The sequence below is a fragment of the Chenopodium album genome, chromosome 5 (assembly GCF_948465745.1).
Source record: "Chenopodium album chromosome 5, dcCheAlbu1.1, whole genome shotgun sequence".
Classification (NCBI taxonomy): domain Eukaryota; kingdom Viridiplantae; phylum Streptophyta; class Magnoliopsida; order Caryophyllales; family Amaranthaceae; genus Chenopodium; species Chenopodium album.
Genome location: NC_137838.1, coordinates 12,472,753 through 12,493,211, shown reverse-complemented (window position 1 = coordinate 12,493,211; position 20,459 = coordinate 12,472,753). Strand labels below are relative to the sequence as shown.

At 35.7% G+C, this 20,459-nt stretch overlaps 1 protein-coding gene across 1 annotated transcript in view; it reads right to left on the bottom strand.

Moving 5' to 3' along the window:
* Nucleotides 1-4,741: 4,741 nt before the first annotated feature.
* The window catches only part of LOC145632608 (uncharacterized), a 28,039-nt gene continuing 12,321 nt past the window's right edge, over nt 4,742-20,459 (bottom strand). Inside the window, exons 4-5 of the mRNA XM_081684961.1 lie at nt 5,353-5,517; nt 4,742-4,771 (exon numbers count right to left, since the gene is read on the bottom strand). Of these exons, the coding sequence (XP_081541087.1) occupies nt 4,742-4,771; nt 5,353-5,517 (195 nt within the window). The remainder of the gene's footprint in view (nt 4,772-5,352; nt 5,518-20,459) is intronic.

Here is a 20,459-nt window from a genome sequence, read left to right as displayed (position 1 = left end):
TGTCAACTGAGGGCTGAAAGTAATTGGAGCAGATATCTCTTCAGTGAGATAAACGTTGCATATGGAACCTTCAACACGAGCCTTATTACCAATTTTTCGTTTCAGGTGATTGAGGAACCTGTAATTATGTTTATGTAGTCGTAGAAGTATAAGTAATGAAAAGCAATGGAAGAGATGAAAGTAAGAGTTGAGAAAGGACCTTTGATTTACCTTTCGAAAGGATACATCCACCGATATTGAACAGGTCCACATAACTTGCCCTCATATGGAAAATGAATTGGTAAATGCTCCATGGAGTTGAAGAAAGATGGGGGGAAAACCTTCTCAAGCTTGCACAGGATCTCAGCTATATTTTTTTCCAATCGCTCCATGTCGCTAACTATAATTGTGTAGCAACATAAATTGCGAAAGAATTGGCTTATCTCTGTAATTGCATTCCATATATGGGTAGGGAGCAATTCTCTCAAAGTAGTGGGCAACAACCTCTCCATGAACACGTGACAATCATGACTTTTCATTCCATGTAACTTACGTGATTGCAAATCAACGCATCGGCTCAAATTGGAAGCGTAACCATCAGGAAACCGCAGCTGTTTGACCCACTCACACAAAACCTTTCTCTGAGCCTTGTCAAGAGCAAATGGAGCCTTTGGCATGAATTCTTTTCCTATATCATCCTCTTGAAGATGTAGCTGGGGCCGTTTACAGTATTTAGCAATGTCATTCCGAGCTGATGACGTGTCACAAGATAGCTTTTTCACGTCCATTATAGTGTGAATCAACTGATAAAAAAAGTTTTTTTCAACGTGCATGACATCTAAGTTTTGACGAACAAGCAGATGTTTCCAATATGGAAGGTCCCATAGAGTGCTTTGCTTGAACCACCCTTTTTTTTGCATTCTTGAGACGTTTCAGTGCCTCGGGGCCATCTGTTGCTTTCGGGAGGTTTTTCACACATTCCCAAAGTTCCTCTCTTGACATGATGTGAGGTGGTGAACCTTTTTCGACTTTGTTTTTACAAAATGCATTTTTACTATTTCGAAAAGGATGATTTGTCGGAAGGAATTGACGATGGCAATCAAACCAAGAAACCTTACCACTATTTTCGAGCCAAAATGCCTTGCTTCTTTCCATGCAATATGGACAAGCCTTCTTACCGGCTGTGGTCCAACCAGATAACATACCATAAGCCGGAAAGTCACTAACGGTCCATAGGATGGCTGCTCGAAAATTGAAATTTTGTTTTCTCGAAATATCGTAAGTATTTGCCCCAACTTCCCACAACTGTTTCAACTCGTGTATGAGCGGTTGCATGTAAACATCCAAGTTTCCCTTAGGGTTTTTAGGACCAGGAACGAGTAACGAAAGAAACATGAACTGTCTTTTAATACACATTGACGGAGGCAAGTTATAAGGGGTCAAAATGACAGGCCAACATGAATACTGTCCCCCAAACTGACCATGTGGAGCAAATCCATCCGTACATAGGCCAAGTCGAACATTACGAGGTTCAGAGGCACACTCAGGAAAGCAACTATATAGGTGTTTCCACGCTTCACTATCGCTAGGGTGTGCCATTGTGCCTTGAACTCGAGGATTTTTAGCATGCCATGTCATTTCCTCAGAAATGTTTTTAGTTGCAAAAAGCCTTTGCAACCTAGGTGTGATAGGGAAATAAAATAGAACATTCAAAGGCACTAAGCTACCTTTAGAAGTCTTCTTGTATCGGTCGCTGCCACACACCCTACATGTAGATAATTGAGCATCATCTTTCCAAAACAACATACATCCTTTCGGGCATGCATGAATCTTTTCATGGGGCAGCTCTAACCCCTTAACAATTTTCTTAACCTCATAGAATGTCTCGGCCATGTGGTTGTTGTTAGGAATCGCTTCATTAACCAAAGAAGCAAATCCATCAACACATCTGTGCGGAAAATTATACTCACACTTTAGGCTAGTGATTCTAGAAGCCATCTCTAACACAGACAATGAACTCCCTTCGTATAACGGTTGTTCAGAAGCCCTTAACAAATCAAAAAATGGCTTGACTTGTGCATTAGGCTCCTCCTCTAATGAAACAGGTGGCTCTTCGGAATGGCCTTGATCTTGAGACTGACCAAAGGCATCCAAAACCATTTCACGATATTCATTTGATTGCCTTCTACGAGTTCCTGGAAACCCTTCCCCATGACACATCCACTCATAGTAATTAGGTAAAAAACCGCTGCGATACAAATGAAGTTTGACCGTATCTGGATCCCAAAGACGTTTTTTTTTGCATTTAAAACATGGACACCTAACTTCATTCGGGTTGCTACTCTCGGGATGATCTTCCACATATTTAAGGAATTCATCTACCCCCTTCAAGAACTCAGGATTAATAGAATTCCCAACCTTCCTTTCGTACAACCAGCTACGTTCTTTTCGTTTCATGATTACAAGTTCTACACAACTAACACATATGCCATTAATCACATTAGTCATAAAGCACAATATATATTCATTATAGATCAAACTGTTATGGAAATGCAAATGAGAAGAGAAATTATTTCCAAGGGTCCTTATCACTCCAACCTAACCCATCCTTGTACGTTCAATCTCACTAGTGAATGTATGCCAGAATTTCAATTCTATGGAAAATCCGGCAGCATCTCCCTACAGTTCCCCAAGTACACAATATAGGCGATTAGAAACACCTATATATGTACCTAGAGAACATTGTAGAGAAATGACAAGCAAGGATCTTCCTTAGAATTAAAACAAAGGAATACATTCACCTTCTAAGTGAGAATAAACGTACAAGGACAGTCCCAACCGGGGACTATTCAAGACATACTCCTAATGTGTATGCCTTGAACGGGTATCTAGGCATATGATTATGCAAATGATTTATTTAAAGATATTAAAACTAAACTAACATACAAAAAATTATACAAATATATCATAATTAAACTTAACATAAACAAACATATCATAAAACCATAACATTAATATAAACAAATCAAACCAAACTAAACCAAACTAAACTAACATATCATAATATTAAATATAGTAACATGCATTATAAAAAATTAAACTTAAGTAAGAAACATTATATTAAACTAAACAAAACTAAACTAGATTATAATGAACTAAAGTAATCTAACATACATCATATTAAACAAAACAAACAAAACGTACCTAAAGTTTCATAATATTAAACTAATCTAATATACTTTAGTAAAACTAAACTAAATTAAACCACATTATATTAAAATAAACTAAACTAAAGTTTCATAATATTAAACTAATCTAATATACTTTAGTAAAACTAAACTAAATTAAACCACATTATATTAAAATAAACTAAACTAAACTAACATACTTACAAAAAAAGTAAACTAAACTAAACTAAACTAATACTAGTAGAAAAAGGCTCATTTGCGTCGCCATATTTGCGTCACTCATTCTAAAGAACAAAGCAAATGTATATTTTTACCATCCTTTAAAGTTATTTGCGTCGCTTGTTATTAAAGAAGCGACGCAAAAGTCAAGTGTATGTAAGCTTTCTATCATTTGCGTCGCTCTTATTTATTGAAGCGACGCATATAATAACCTTATTTGCGTCACTCATTTATTGACAAGCGACGCAAATAAGGGAGTGAATAAATTGCGTCACTCTTTTAATAAATGAGCGACGCAAATAACAAATTTTCAGCATTACAGATTTTGTTATTTGCGTCGCATTTTTATAATTAAGTGACGCAAATAACTCTGTTGCATTTTAGGTTATATATTCTGCGCTTTTTTGACCTTAGCTTTTCACGCCTACCTTTCACTAATTCACTAAACAAAAAGAAAAAAACAGAGTTGCTTCCAGTGAATTTCTACAGAAAAACACCCACAAATTCGACCCTGAAATCCAACAAATTCGCCCAAAAAACTGCAATTCCCCAGCAAATTCAACATCCAAAATCGCAATCAAGTTCAACACCCATAATCGGCAGCAAATCCGAGCAATTTCGAGCAAAAATTTAGACCAAAAACCCTAAGTAATTCGAACCCTTAAACCCTAGAAAAATTGATTATTTCCGACCAAAAATCCCCCATTTCGAGCAAAAAATGTACTCAATTCCATACGAATTCGAACCCTAGAAACCCCAAAAAATTCAATTAAAAATCCTGCCGAAAAAATTCGAGCAATAACTGAAATTTTCGAGTGGAAAAATCGCTTAATTTCGCCCCAAAAAACCCGAGGAAGTTCAAGCAAATTACAGCAACAACAATTGAAGTTCGATTTCGGCTCGACATTGTTGAATTTTTGAAGTCAATTTCACCTATGGTAAGATTGCTTCTATTTATGTTCAATCTTTTCATGGTAGATAGAATGTAGCATTTAACTTGAACAATGACTTAGTTTAATTTCAGGTTTAGTGTTAGTTCATTAATTAGAAATTATATGGCAGATTTAATTGAATTTTTATAATTTCAGTCATTGAATTTTCATTGAGGCTCATCTCAATTCTACTGGTTTAATATATTCACCTGCATGTTTTCAGCTAGTACATTTAGTCCGTAGATTTTTACAGTTGCTGTTTTGCAATATACTACTGGTTTGCAGCTGCATCTTTGAGCTGCTGGTTTGCATCTTTGAACATTCATTGTTTTTTCTTTAATTTTATGGGTCATGTGACATCTATGATTCTTTGAATGTCTTATTAAAATTATTTTTTATCATTTAATTTTTTTGTAGGCATCATCATAATGGGCGATGGGAAGCACGAATTGACTGATAATGGAACAAATCAAAAGCATGCAATAACAGAGTTTTAAATCCTGAGGCATTGCAGTTTACGGTAAGTAATTTCACTCTATTTTAATTGTTTATAATTGCCACTGATTTTACAATTTAAATTTTGAATTACGAGTAATTTTAATCTATTTCATTTCAATCACGAAGCATCATGAATTCATAAGACGAGGCAATTCACTTTTAACTGTTAGTAATTTGATTATTTACATGAAACAGATTATTTCAGATAACTGCAAGTAATTTGTCTTTTTCTTTATTTTTAATTTTAGACTGTAAGTTCTATTGAATTTTTTCCCACTTTATTTTTATGATAATATATTTTTACAGGCCTTACCCTAACAAAGGATGTTATTTAGGAAATTGGAACTTATACAAGTAGTATAATTGACTGGTTAAGGGTAAGATTACTTATGTAATGGATCCTTATGATTCCGGTTTAACGAAAAGAGTTTGATACACAATATGAACACCTTAACTGACTCGAGGCCGTAGAGGGGAGGTATAAGTTTGAAACCTTATCAGTAGGATAACATGTCTTAGGCACCAACATAATGTACCTGTATTCGTCTACCCTCGCCTGCTGTCAAGCCTGTCCGAATATTTATTGTTCTAGTAGAGTATACCCGAGTCTTCGTGTTCTCTGTCTGGTCAGTATATTGCTGATTTTCCCTGCCTGATCGTAAGGATAGCATAACCACAGAATCCCAAGATAACTGGAGAGACTACAGAGTGGTGACTAAGTCACATTATTAGTAACAGATTATACAGGAATGTACTGATCAGGTAAATATACAATACATTTATACATTAATCTTCATCATGTCTGCAAATTAATCCATTATTCAGGTATGAGTTGTCAAATATTTCATTTTTGTTTGATAAATACAATTTGATGTTAGCTACAATCTTGAATTAAAACTTTCATCTTGTATATTTGTTGTGTTGATAGGATTTTTCAAGAACTACACCGTACACCGAGGAGGAGATAAATGAGATTCGAGATATTTGGGCAGAGTATTTTATATGTAATGTTGAACTTTAGATTTACACTTATCGCATGTTGGACTCTTGTTTTGGATTATAGGCTTGAAATGAATGAATTTGGTTAATTGGTGTTGGGATGATGAGTATAATGTCTATGATATTGAGATGTAAATTATTGGACAGGTTGTTAATATAATGCCGTCATTCCCAATTTTATGGGTAGGCCAAATTACAAAGGAGACTCTGCCGAAATTTACATTTGCATTATTCAATAATATTGCATTTTAATTTCAATTATATTAGCGTTAGCATATTACTTTATACCACTAGTAAGGAAAACTGGTACTACAAACATATACAAGGCAATTATTATAATTAAAAAAAAAAAAATTCACCTCATTTGTGTCACTCATTAAACAAATAAGTGACGCAAATACAGCAATTTTGTATTGTCTACTCAGTCATTTGCGTCACTCCTATATAAACAAGTGACGCAAATAACAAATAAGAAGTTTATAAGAAGAGTCATTTGCGTCGTTCTTAATAAAGGAGTGACGTAAATAACAAAAAAGAAGTTTATCAGAAGAGTCATTTGCGTCGCTCCTTTATAAAGGAGTGACGCAAATAAGAGTCATTTGCGTCGCTCTTTTATAAAGGAGTGACGCAAATAACAAAAAAGAAGTTTATCAGAAGAGTCATTTGCGTCGCTCCTTTATAAAGGAGCGACGCAAATGACTCTTATTTGCGTCGCGCCTAGGAGCGACGCAAATGACTTTTAAGTCATTTGCGTCGCGAGCAGTTGCGTCGCTCATAGAAGCGACGCAAATACACTATAAATGAGCGACGCAAATAAGCCTTTTTCTAACATACTTACAAAAAAAAAAGTAACTAAACTAAACTAAAACACATTATATTAGAATAAACTTAACGAAACTAAGTTATGTTAAACAAAACCAAACCAAACTAACATACATACGTTATATTAGGGTTTGTAATGTGACTAACCTTTAGATCTGCACTTCTTTTTGACAATTAAACCAGCTAATTGTACAAATCCTACATACAAAATATTTTAAAAAATAATTAAATTAAATAAATAAGGGTTTATTATTAAAATAAAAAATAAAAAAAAATTGGGGAAAGGACAACTTACCAACTGCTTCAGCCACGGCGAGGGAAGGGAGGAGGCCGGAGGCTGCGGTTGTGGTGGTCAAGGGAGGCTGCGGTTGTGGTGGTCAAGTCAGATTTGAATGTGTTTAAAAAAAACGAATAAAAAAAAAAGAAAACAAAAAACAAAAACAACTTACCTAGACGCGGCGCCGGCAACAACCAGCAGCGTCAACGGAGGCTCGACGGAAAACAAGCCGGCAAATAATGAACGTCAAGCTGTGGCGTAGCTCTTACTGAATTGTACAAATCCTACAAAAAAATTAAAAAAAAATTAAAATAATTAAGGGTTTATAAGTAAACAAAATTAAATTGAAAAAAAAGGGGGAAATCAAAGGAACCTTACTAAATTTTAAGGGGAAAGTGGCGTCGCCGGAAACAACCACGACCAGGTGGTTCAGTCACAGGTAGGGGACAGAGGTGTGCCGCATAGGCTGCGTTGTGGTGGTTAAATGTTAGCCGGTGGTGGTTTTTTTTGCAAAATTAAAAAAAAAAAAACAAATTTACGAAGGCAACACACTTACCTAGACGTGGCGGCGTCGCCGGAAACCACCAGGGCCGTTCTTTCTTCCTCAACAACTCTCTCTTCCTCCTTATCTTTCTCTTTCTCTTTCTCGTTCTCCTCTCTCTTTCTTTCACCATTCTTTCTCTCTTTCGTTCTCGGCGCCGGGTGTGCGTTGACGGCAGGTGTTTCCGTCGCCGGCAGTTTAAGCGCCGCCCTCTACTTCTCTCTCCTTCTCTTTCTCTTTCTCTCTCTCCGTCTCTTTCTCTCTCTGCACCAATTCGTGTTTCACCCTTTATTTTTAGGTCAAGCCCGAGTTTTGATTTTCAAAATGAACACAGCCATTCCGACGGAAAACAATTCCGTCGTAATATTAATTTTCCGTCGGAAGTTTAATATTCCGTCGGAAGTTTATATTACGACGGAATTTTTTTCCGTCGGAAAATTTACGAGAGAAAATGCATCGTAATTCAAATTTTCCGTCGCTAAAGATTGACGAAACGTTTTCCGTCGTAAATTTTCAAGTTTTCGACGGAAAATCAGGTCCGTCGCAAGTTTTCCGTCGCTATTTAGCCTATTTCTAGTAGTGTTACTTTTACCTTTCCGCACTTTTTACTCTCTCCAACACGTTCTAACTTGATCGTCGGAGGCGAAGCTCCTACCAATCGGAGTCTCCGTGTTTTGCAGATACGGACTGCGCTGGACCAGTCTTCGAGCTGTAACTCTCTCGAGGGACAAAAACACCCAAAACCGGGATGAATAACGATAATTTTGTCCCTTCATCATGTCACTTTTGTTGTTTGTTTGATAAAAAAACGTTGGCGGCATTTAGAAATCCACTATATTATATATTTGTTGTGTGCCCAACATTATTTGCTTCAATGCCTTTATTTGTTGGTAGTTTGATAAAAAAATGTTGACGGTTTTAGCAATCCATTCTATTATATATTTGTTGTGTGCCCAAAACTTGCTTCAATGCCTTTATAAGTTTATATGCTTCAGATCCAGAATCATATCGTCCAAATGATGTCTTTCTAGATAACATACTTCCTCTATTTCATTTTAGTTACAATGTTTTTTTAGTCACGTTTGTCAATGCACAAACTCAACTACTCGTATTATAAATGTATACATATAACTAAAGGAAACACCAAGAATGACTCATCACTCATGTTAATTTTTGATGCAATATTTTCCCTCCAAAACAACTATCCCTCTTTTCTTGCCAAAAATATTTGTATTATATGATTTTATAATCGGACATCTTAGTTCTTCTATTAAAAAATCAACAAAAATATAATTCTAAATACTTGGTATTTTTTCATCCCGTATTTTATGTAATTCGTATTATTTTTTTGTTGTAAGAATTTGTTATGCTTCGTATCTTTTTATACGAAGTGTGTGTGTGTGTAGGGAATAGTTTCAAGCCTTTAAAATCCCACTAGCTTGAACCCCACTGTGATCATACACTAAAGTACGGTGGCGTCCAAAAGGGAAGAAGATAGAGCAAAAGAGTCGCCAACAAGTTTTTAAGGAACTTGAAACCGTTCACGAGGTGAAGGTTACACCCCTTAACGATCCAAGAGATCGTCAACTCCATAAGGTCATGAACCAAATAAGGGTTCGGGGATGAAGGTACAAATCCAACCTAAAAGAGATTGAACCTGCCCTAATAATAGGCCTCTACTTTATTCTGCTCGTATTCATGTACGCTTTCTGACTAACATGCAATCAATAGGTTTAACCCTAAACCTGTTTAATCTATGTTGGTTGAATTTAATGCACAAATATACTATTATTGGCGATCACTTGAATTATAAATCATATTAACCCTAACAAGATTATTAAATATCTTATTAAGCGTGGTTGCAAGTACCAATTCCCTTTAACATGCAATAAAAGGTGCGATCAAGCAATAAAGAATAAAATAATATGCATATCAAGCAACATAATAATAATCAATAACATTAATAATAATATTAATTATAATTAATAATAATAATCATGTTAAAGCATAACAAGATCCTAGGCATGATACTAACAAGATTAATAACAAATCCTAGCATGTCACTAAACAATAAAAATCAAATCTTTAGCCCTAACATGATACTAACATGAATTAATATTAGGAAGAACATAGGAAGCATCGTACTTTTAATCATACTTAATATTAAATTTACCCTAGACATGATACTAGGAATATCATAATAATAATCTAAGCATGATATCTACATCATAAATCAATTAATCAATAAAATCCCTTAAAGTACTTACTTGGATGCCTCGTCCCTCTTTCTAATTACAAAATACACACGTTAGTAACTTCAAGGAAAATAATAATCTAAACAATTAAATTAAATAATTGAAAGAGAGATTTGGGACCAAACCCTCAGAAATTAAAACCTTTCACGTCTAGGGCGAAGGCAACTTCGAATATGGCTAGGTGTTTCTAGATCTTGTGAATGCGGAATTTTGTGTTAAAAAGCAAGAAAGAAAGAATGCTAAAGAATGCTTGATTATGGAGAATTGGTGAATGAAAGATGATGATCGTAGATGAATGAATTGTTGATGAATGAATTGTAGATGAATGAATTGTAGATGAATAAAAACGGAGTTTTTAATACGATATTTATAGAGAAAATCATCCAAAAAAGATAATTTAACAAAACAGAGTCCGACGCTCGCAAAACAGCATTGGCGCCAGCACCAGTGGCTAGCGCCAGGCGCCAATGGCTAGCGCCTGGCGCCAAGGCCTGGGGTTGGACGCCAAACTGTTTTTCAACGCGTTTTCGAAAATCTGATAAATTTCCCGTACTGGAAGATAAAATAATATAATTCCATCGAAAATGCTATTTGATCTCGATTAAAACTCTGAAGAGTCCTAATTGAATTAGAAATGATGAGAACCTTCTAGAATGTTCTAGAAGACTAAAACCATTCCTAATTGCATTAGGAATGATAAATCATATTAGGCCCTCCCCTAGATCATTGGGCCGTACATAAAGCTCAAACCGGACCCAATTTAGTAAATTGGCCATAACTTCCTCAATATTCATCGGAATAGGGCTTATAATATATCGTTGGAAAGGTCTTTGCAAGCCCCATCCAACTACACCACTATTGGACCCATATCATGGACCAACCAAACTGGATTGGCTGTTTTCTTAAAATAAAGTTTTCAAAATCAGGGAGAAGAGAAAAGAAATAAAACTTTCCGCTACACTAGACCTTTCCACACTTCGTTTCATTCGATTATGATTCGACGTGAAAGGCACTCATCACCGGGTTTTGTTTTGGGGAGACACAAATGGGTGTCTACAGTGTGTTTTTTTTTTATTTTTATTTCTTATTTAAGGGTAAGAAAAAAGAAAACATTAGGAACCCCTCCTCACAAAGGGAATTCATAATGCATCAGAGGGTACAAAGATGAGGAAGTACAAAGAGTAATGTCCATGTTATCACTAACAAGATGACCTACATTCGCGATCCAATTTGCTGCTTTATTTGTATGTATGTAAACATGGTTAATATCCCGGCCCATTGCTGAAACCTTTGAAGAAGATAGAGGATGCCGGTGATGATGTGATCGATTTTCCATGGAACGGACCAAACTCCTTTGACTACGTTAGGGTTTATTACTAGGATATTATCCCCTTCAATGACTAAATATTAAATCCCTTATACGAAGAATTAAATCTTTGCAAAAAAAAAAAAAAAAAAATTGATTCATTTCGTTGACATGTCATGGAGTAAAGTTAAAAACATCACTTAAAAATTATTTTTAAACATTGGCCTGGTAATATAATATTTCAAATATTCTTCAATATATATATACATATATATTACAAATTTTATATATTCCCTCTATTTTTGTAAGTGCATCACTTTTCTAAATTGATCGTCCTTATTTAGGTGGATCACTTCCTTTTTGGGATATCTTGTTTTTATTTTAATCGAAAAAAATTGGGTGAGTCGAACTCACGATGAGTCCAATATATATGACAATAATAATTTAATACCTAAAAATAATATTCTAATATATTGCATTAAGAATCTAATATTTGACATTAATAATCTAATATTTGATATTCATTTTTTAATATTGACATTAGATTATTAACTTATTAATGTTAGATATTGGACTCACGGTGAGTCCGGTTTCATGCAAAAGCTTTTCAGTTTTAATTATATCTCTATCGTCACATGGTATTCAATCCTACTTTGTTTAACTATTTTATTCTTCTTCTCTCACATCCTTCTTTTGTTTGATGAACTTTTACCTTACTATATTCAATTCACCATCCAACTTAATTAGTTTTGGTTAAACCGATGAAAAGTGAGAATGTAAGGCAATTTTATACATACATGTAGGGAATAATTTCAAGCCTTTAAAATCCCACTAGCTTGAACCCCACTGTGATCATACACTAAAGTACGGTGGCGTCCAAAAGGGAAGAAGATAGAGCAAAAGAGTCGCCAACAAGTTTTTAAGGAACTTGTAAACCGTTCACGAGGTGAAGGTTACACCCCTTAACGATCCAAGAGATCGTCAACTCCATAAGGCCATGAACCAAATAAGGGTTCGGGGATGAAGGTACAAATCCAACCTAAAAGAGATTGAACCTGCCCTAATAATAGGCCTCTACTTTATTCTGATCGTATTCATGTGCGCTTTCTGATTAACATACAATCAATAGGATTAACCCTAAACCTGTTTATCTATGTTGGTTGAATATTAATGCACAAATAAACTATTATTGGCGATCACTTGAATTATAATCATATTAACCCTAAACAAGATTATTAATCATCTTATCAAGCGTGGTTACAAGTACCAATTCCCTTTAAACATGCAATAAAGGTGATCAAGCAATAGCAATAAAATATCAAGCAACATAATAAATAACCATGATAATAATTATAATCGTCATAAAATTATAATCATAATCAAAACAATAATAATCATAAATAAAATAATCATTATCAAAATAATAATAATAATAATAATATTCATAACCATCATAAATTATAACAATCATAATTATAATCATGTTCATGTTAATATTAAAGCACAATAAACATAGCAAGATCCTAGGCATGATACTAACAAGATTAATAACAAACCCTAGCATGTCACTAAACAATAAAAATCAAATCTTTAACCCTAACATGATACTAACAATCATAAATATTAGGAAGAGAATAGGAAGCATCGTAGGAATCATATTTAATATTAAAAATACCCTAGACATGATACTAGGAATCATAATAACAATATAAACATGATATCTACATCATAATATCAATTAAAACCATTAAAGTACTTACTTGGATGCCTCGTACCTCTTTCTAATAACAAAATACACACGTTAGTAACTTTAAGGAAAATAATAATCAAAGCAATTAAATTAAATAATTGAAAGAGAGATTTGGGACCAAACCCTCAGAAATTAAAACCTTTCACATCTAGGGCGAAGGTAACCTCGAATATGGCTAGGTGTTTCTAGATCTTGTGAATGCGGAATTTTATATGAAAAAGCAAGAAAGAATTGAAGAAAGAAAAGAATGCTAAAGAATTAATTGTTTAGATTAATCCACTTCGGGAAAATTTGCCATTTGCGGAAGACAATCCACGTTGAGGAACTTTTGCCGAAATTTATGATGAGTAGAGACCTACGACAATCCTTTAGGAAATTTTGCCATAGGGAACTAGGTGTGTGACAATCCAATCTCGGAAAACTTGCCAGCGATCTATGAATGTATGACAATCCGAACTTGGAAAAACTTGCCAATAAAGAAGGAGCACGACAATCCACGCTTGGAAACTTTGCCAGAGATGACAATCCAATCTTGGAAAAATTGTCGTTGAAGAAGATGCACGACAATCCATTTTTGGAAATATTGTCAGTGAGGGATGACAATCCAATTTTTGGAAAAACTTTGTCGTTTAATAAGAATGTGCGACAATTCATATCTGGAAACATTGTCGTTTAAGTGCTTGCTTTTGAACCGATGCTTTGGCGCTTGTGATGAGCCAATACTTAGGCGCTTAAGCTAAGTGAGACGATCTTTTGTCAGGTCGATCACTTATTGCAATTGTAATCAAACCGGCTACTTAATCATGTCAAATTGCTTATAGGGGCTAACTAGCGTACCAAGGAACCCGAAGTTGCTGTATGAAATCGAAATCACCTTTCTGAGAGGCTTCGAGCTTTGTCGTTGCTGAGATATTTCTGGCGCCAAGAATTGGAGTAGGATCTTCCTTATTCTGCTGCACCTGTATTTATTTTTTACTATAGAACTTTGCCAATCTTTAATTATCTTAGGGTTGACCTAAGGCTTAATGTTGCTTGACTCATCGACTTGACACAACTCAAGGTATAAACTTGACTCGATATGTTTGACTCGAGGTTGACTCGACTCAAAGATTTTGACACATGTGTTAGACTCGTGTGTGCATTGTAATGTGATCGTGCGACTCAAAAATGCAAAAAACAAAAATTTTCCGTCATTTTTGTGGAGGGTACCGACTTTCTCCCGAAAAAGAAAGACGCGAAAAAGAATCGAAGCTTTCGAATGCATGTTGAATGAGCTTAGTCAAATATTGTTTGATACTATCTCTCAAGGTTCAAGGATTAATTCATCCTAGGCTATCTCAACTGTTGACTCAATGATGAAAGCATTTTGGTAACTTAGGCACGGAGGCTAAGCACTTCATACTTCGTGATGCAATGACAATTATGAGTGATGAGTGATGCGACAAGGCATGCTTCAACGTTAAGATTCAATGACAAAGGGTTCCTAAGGGAAGTATATTTGGTCATGTATGTGTGATAGTGACACTAAAGTTAGGCCGCAAGAGCTAAGAAAAATATATTATTGAAAAGAGTCAAATGGTGGTGACTCTTAGGCTAGGTAAGCTAATGATGTAGGGATCAAGCCCCCAAGTCTAGCTCTAAATGAATAGGGATGAGCATAGGGGATCTCTTGATATGATCATGGTGTAAGTGTGTGAATGTGAATATGAATGCATGTTTATTACGGCCGCACCTCGATGTGAGGTTGCCTACGTATCCATTAGGAATCAGGCCGAACGTAGCTCTAGCCGAACCTCGCACAAGTGTGTATACCTAAAAAAAAGGTCTTTTTAAGGGTTGTAACGTGGTTAGGCTAAAGGTTTGAAGAATAAGGGGATAAAGGCTCAAGACCCTAGATAAGCCCCCAAGGTGTGCAACCTTGCTTTTGAATATTTGTATTTTTATGCTTGAGGTTTTCTACTCTTTTTTTTCTTTTAGCGCTCTCTTTCATCTTTTGCTTTAGCATCTATTTTATTTTTATTAGTGTGGACAATCCCGATCATGCGGTCTATCACTCACTTGGCATTCATGTTTCTCAGGCACGGTACCGAGCACTCGATAAGAGACGCAATCTGAGACGTGTTCTTATCGAAGATATTTTCATATCAAAGACATTGGAACACTTGCCCTTTTGTACACTTTTATTTACTTTTTGCTATTTTAATTTTTTTGAATCACTCAAGCCCTTTTTTTAGAATTGCATAAGTTGCACACCATCCCATCCCAAGGTTAGGTAGATGTAGGTTGAAAAAAGAAGGGTTTGTTGTTAGACGAGGCTCAAAGTGGCTTATGAGAAAAGGATGTATATTTGAAAGGTGAAAGGAGATATGATGTGGCTACAAAGGGGTGCCTTAAATCATTGGTATACCTTGTGCTTAATTCGACATGGTTTTTTTTTTTTTTTTTTTTTTTTTTTTTTTTTTTTGAATGCAATGTAATGAAATGATCATATATAAGGAAATAAATGCTCATTTTATTAAAAGAAAATAAATAATGATCCTACAAAATAAATCTAAAGGAAAAGAAAGGTGCCTATGCTAGACTTATTGGGGAAAGGAAAAAATGAAAAGAACTAGAAAAAAGAGGTCATGAAATCTTGTCGTTGCAACTCGCCTCTGTCTTGTGTTGTTCGCTTCATCATCACCCAGTCTTCTCGCTAGCTAGAGGCAATGGGATCTTGTTTGCTTCTATGAGATCTTGAATGAGGTTTTGAAACCTGTAGCATTCATCGGTGGTATGACCGTTTCCTCGATGGTACTTGCAATAGGAATTTGGATTCCATCTCGAAGATCGATTTTCTGGTGTTGGATCCTCGGTAGGGCCAATAGGTTTGATTAATCCTCGATCATAGAGACGATCGAAAGCAGCATCGTAGGTCATTCCAATGGATGTGAACTCTCGCCTGGGTTTCCTTTTAGATCCTTGATTGTCCATGGCTAAGACATCATTATGGTCAAAGGTACCAACATTATTACTAGAGTGGGCGTTTTCGGAAGAAGAAGGATTGTCGCTCTTCTTTCCTTTCCAGCCACCGTGGTTGCTATTGTTAGTAGCTTTTTGCTTTGCGAGGTCATCTTCGATCTCGATACCTATGTCATAGACGGCCTTGAAAGTAGTCAAGTTGTGTTGATATTTTATGTGCTTTGAATACTTTTCTTGGAGATTCTTGATAAACATCCTCACGGATTCTTTTTCAGTGGGACCTCAATCATCTTGGCGGAAGTTTCCCTCCACTTATTAAAGAAAGAAGTAAAGCCTTCATTCTCTTTTTGTCTTAGCATCTCAAGTTGTCTATGGTCGGTTTCAACTTGGATATTGCACTTGTACCTATCAACGAAAGCGTTCACTATTGATTCCCAGGTAGAGGTTTTTTCCTTGTCAAGGGAGAAAAACCATTGTTGGCAAACGATTTCAAGAGATAGTGGGAACAGAGAGGGGAAAACCTTCTTGTCGATACTCTTAATGTTCATTATAGTTTCGAAAGATCTAAGATGAAAGTAAGGGTTATCTGTTGCCTTGAATTTAGGGATGTCAGTGGCGTTGAACTTATGCGGAAGAAGTTCTTTGTCCAGCGAGACCCCTTGTGAACTCATGCCCTGAAATTTATAGTCACTAGATAGCTTGCTTAGACTCGATCTCTTGCATGAGATCCATCTGTTGTTGCTTCACGGGATCATCGACCTTAAGTGCGAGAAGTTTCAGTGTCTCAGTCACAGTAGCCAATTGGTTCTTAAGATCATTGACTTCTTCTTGAGTTGCCATTATCTTCTTAGCCTTCCTCTTTTGACGAATCGGTTTATCAAAAAGCGAGACTTGAATAAAGAGGTTGTCCTTGATTAATCGCCCTTCTCTCCTCGACCAAGTACTGTGGGAAAGGAATTTGGGGATACTTATTGTTAATTATTTGACTCAAACTTTATTCAACATGCGATTGGATGGAGGAGGTGAAGAAAGATGGAAGAATGTGAAGAAGATTTAGGTGGAGGGATGTGAAGAATTAAGAATAGAATGTACCCCCTCAACTCAAATGACGGAAAGACCGACTAATGCATGAACCTAAGACATGGTCATGGTAACATATACTCAAAGTGTGTGCTAAGACTAGTGAGTGTAGGTGACATGTTAAGACTCGTGTCATGACCATGTGGCTAGACTATGTGACCAAGACTCGATTAATGACTTGACAAGGTGTTATTGACAGCGAAAATTAACCGAATTAATTAGCAAACTGGTTAATTAGACCCTAGGTGATGACTCGACCAATAATCCGAACTGTCGGCCAAGCGACAGGACTGGCGTCACACTATGGTGGTTGGCGCCAGATAATTTAGTTAATGTCTGGCGCTACACACTATAATGTGGCGCTACAGCTCAGACTTTGGCGCCAATATTGGAGCTTCGGTCCGAGACTGTTTTCGGTATTATTAGTCAGTTGGGGTATGCCTAAAGTCTTACTAGGTCAATTCCGATAAAAAAACAACTTTATTGACTCAAATTAATTAATTAATTAATTAATTAGGCAAAGTTCTTTAAGTCATTAATTTTAGTCTCAACACAAATCAACAAACGGTTAAGAGAAACATAGAATATATATGCACAACAAATAATGCACAATTAGTCAAGTAGGCACAATATGATGCAATGAGTTCGCAACCTAACCATGGCTCTAGTTCTCTAAAGTTCGGGATATGGTTTAGTAAATAGAGGGTCCATGGTTAATTGTCCGGATGCACCGCGCAGAAGCCTAACCGTGAAGGGTTAACGCGTGTGGATGGGACACCGCGAGTTTTAGAAAAAACTCACTTCCATGGTTTGGTGAATTCAACATCTCAGATGTACCCTTTGTTGCCAGGAGCGTTCAATCGGGTAGATAGAGCATGAATTCCCAGAAGGTTATGTCCATATGTAGAACACATATGGGTTTCAGAAAAGTGAGAAAAAATTCAATCAGGAAGCAGGATCGAGCAAACAATACGAAAAACCGGTCGAAATTAGAACGCATATTTCTGGCTCGGTATTAGGGGAAATTGGCGCCAGCAAACAGAGACTGGCGCCAACTTTTAACTGTAGCGCCTGGCGCCAATACTGGCGTCTGGCGCTACGGCTAAAAGTATGGCGCCAAGCTCTGGCCCCTGACGCTACTTCCCACATGCCTCAGCAGCTTTTTGTGCTCAATAAAATCATCCAGTTTCTCGTGGTGTTATTTCAGTCCTAGTTGTGAAAGACATTTCTCAAATTTCCTACGTGTAAAATCCTATGTTTTTGACTCATTACGGATGGTCTTTCCAATGAGAACCTTTTTATGCATATGACAATAATGTTAATCAAAATTACGCACATGAAATACTTAGAACTTTTCGAGTCTCATCCACTCATTCTAAATCATTGCCGAAACAAATTCAGGAATTAAAATAGAAATCCTCCCCAGTGGAGTCGCCAAAAACTGTGGGGAATAATTTCAACCCTTTAAAATCCCCCTAGCTTGAACCCCACTGTGATCATACACTAAAGTACGGTGGCGTCCAAAAGGGAAGAACATAGAGCAAAAGAGTCGCCAACAAGTTTTTAAGGAACTTGTAAACCGTTCACGAGGTGAAGGTTACACCCCTTAACGATCCAAGAGATCGTCAACTCCATAAGGTCATGAACCAAATAAGGGTTCGGGGATGAAGGTACAATTCCAACCTAAAAGAGATTGAACCTGCCCTAATAATAGGCCTCTACTTTATTCTGATCGTATTCATGTGCGCTTTCTGATTAACATACAATCAATAGGATTAACCCTAAACCTGTTTATCTATGTTGGTTGAATATTAATGCACAAATAAACTATTATTGGCGATCACTTGAATTATAATCATATTAACCCTAAACAAGATTATTAATCATCTTATCAAGCGTGGTTACAAGTACCAATTCCCTTTAAACATGCAATAAAGATGATCAAGCAATAGCAATAAAATATCAAGCAACATAATAAATAACCATGATAATAATTATAATCGTCATAAAATTATAATCATAATCAAAACAATAATAATCATAAATAAAATAATCATTATCAAAATAATAATAATAATAATAATATTCATAATCATCATAAATTATAACAATCATAATCATAATAATGTTCATGTTAATATTAAAGCATAATAAACATAGCAAGATCCTAGGCATGATACTAACAAGATTAATAACAAACCCTAGCATGTCACTAAACAATAAAAATCAAATCTTTAACCCTAACATGATACTAACAATCATAAATATTAGGAAGAGAATAGGAAGCATCATAGGAATCATATTTAATATTAAAAATACCCTAGACATGATACTAGGAATTATAATAACAATATAAACATGATATCTACATCATAATATCAATTAAAACCATTAAAGTATTTACTTGGATGCCTCGTACCTCTTTCTAATAACAAAATACATACGTTAGTAACTTCAAGGAAAATAATAATCAAAGCAATTAAATTAAATAATTGAAAGAGAGATTTGGGACCAAACCCTCAGAAATTAAAACCTTTCACGTCTAGGGCGAAGGCAACCTCGAATATGGCTAGGTGTTTCTAGATCTTGTGAATGCGGAATTTTATATGAAAAAGCAAGAAAGAATTGAAGAAAGAAAAGAATGCTAAAGAATTAATGTTTGTTTTTTTGACACCAAAAAAACAAACATTAATTCTTTAAAATTAAAAGCTAATTAAAACTAATTGTTGATGAGGATTCGTGAATGAAAACTTGTGAATGAAGAGAGTTGATGAAAACTTAAGAATGAGGAGAATTGGTGAATGAATGTAGATGATGAATGAAAACGGAGTTTTTAATACGATATTTATAGAGAAAATCAGCCAAAAAAGATAATTTAACAAAACAGAGTATGAAGATCGCAAAACAGGATTGGCGCCAACCCTGGCTAGCTAGCGCCAGGGACCAGTGGCTAGCGCCAGGCGCCAATGGCTAGCGTCTGGCACCAAGCCTGATTCCAGGCGCCAAGGCCTGGGGTTGGACGCCAGTCTTAATTCCAACGCGTTTTTGAAAATCTGATAAGTTTACCGTACTGAAAGATAAAATAATATAATTTCTCCGAAAATGCTATTTGTTCTTGATTAAAACTCTGAAAAGTTAACAAAGTCAACTTATCAATGCTAATTGAATTAGGAATGAAAAGAACCTTCTAGAAGATTCTAGAAGATTCTAGAAGACTAAAACCATTCCTAATTGCATTAGGAATGATAAATCATATTAGGCCCTCCCCTAGATCATTGGGCCGTACATAAAGCTCAAACCGGACCCAGTTTAGTAAATTGGCCATAACTTCCTCAATATTCATCGGAATTGGGCTTATAATATATCATTGGAAAGGTTTTTGCAAGCCCCATCCAACTACACCACTATTGGACCCATATCATGGACCAACCAAACTGGATTGGCTGTTTTCTTAAAATAAAGTTTTCCAAAACAGGGAGAAGAGAAAAGAAATAAAACTTTCCGCAACACTAGACCTTTCCACACTTTCGTTTCATTCGATTATGATTCGACGTGAAAGGTACTCATCACTGGGTTTGGTTTTGGGGAGACACAAATGAGTGTCTACAATACACCATCTTATACCATCAAAATTCAAGACCGACCTTTTAGG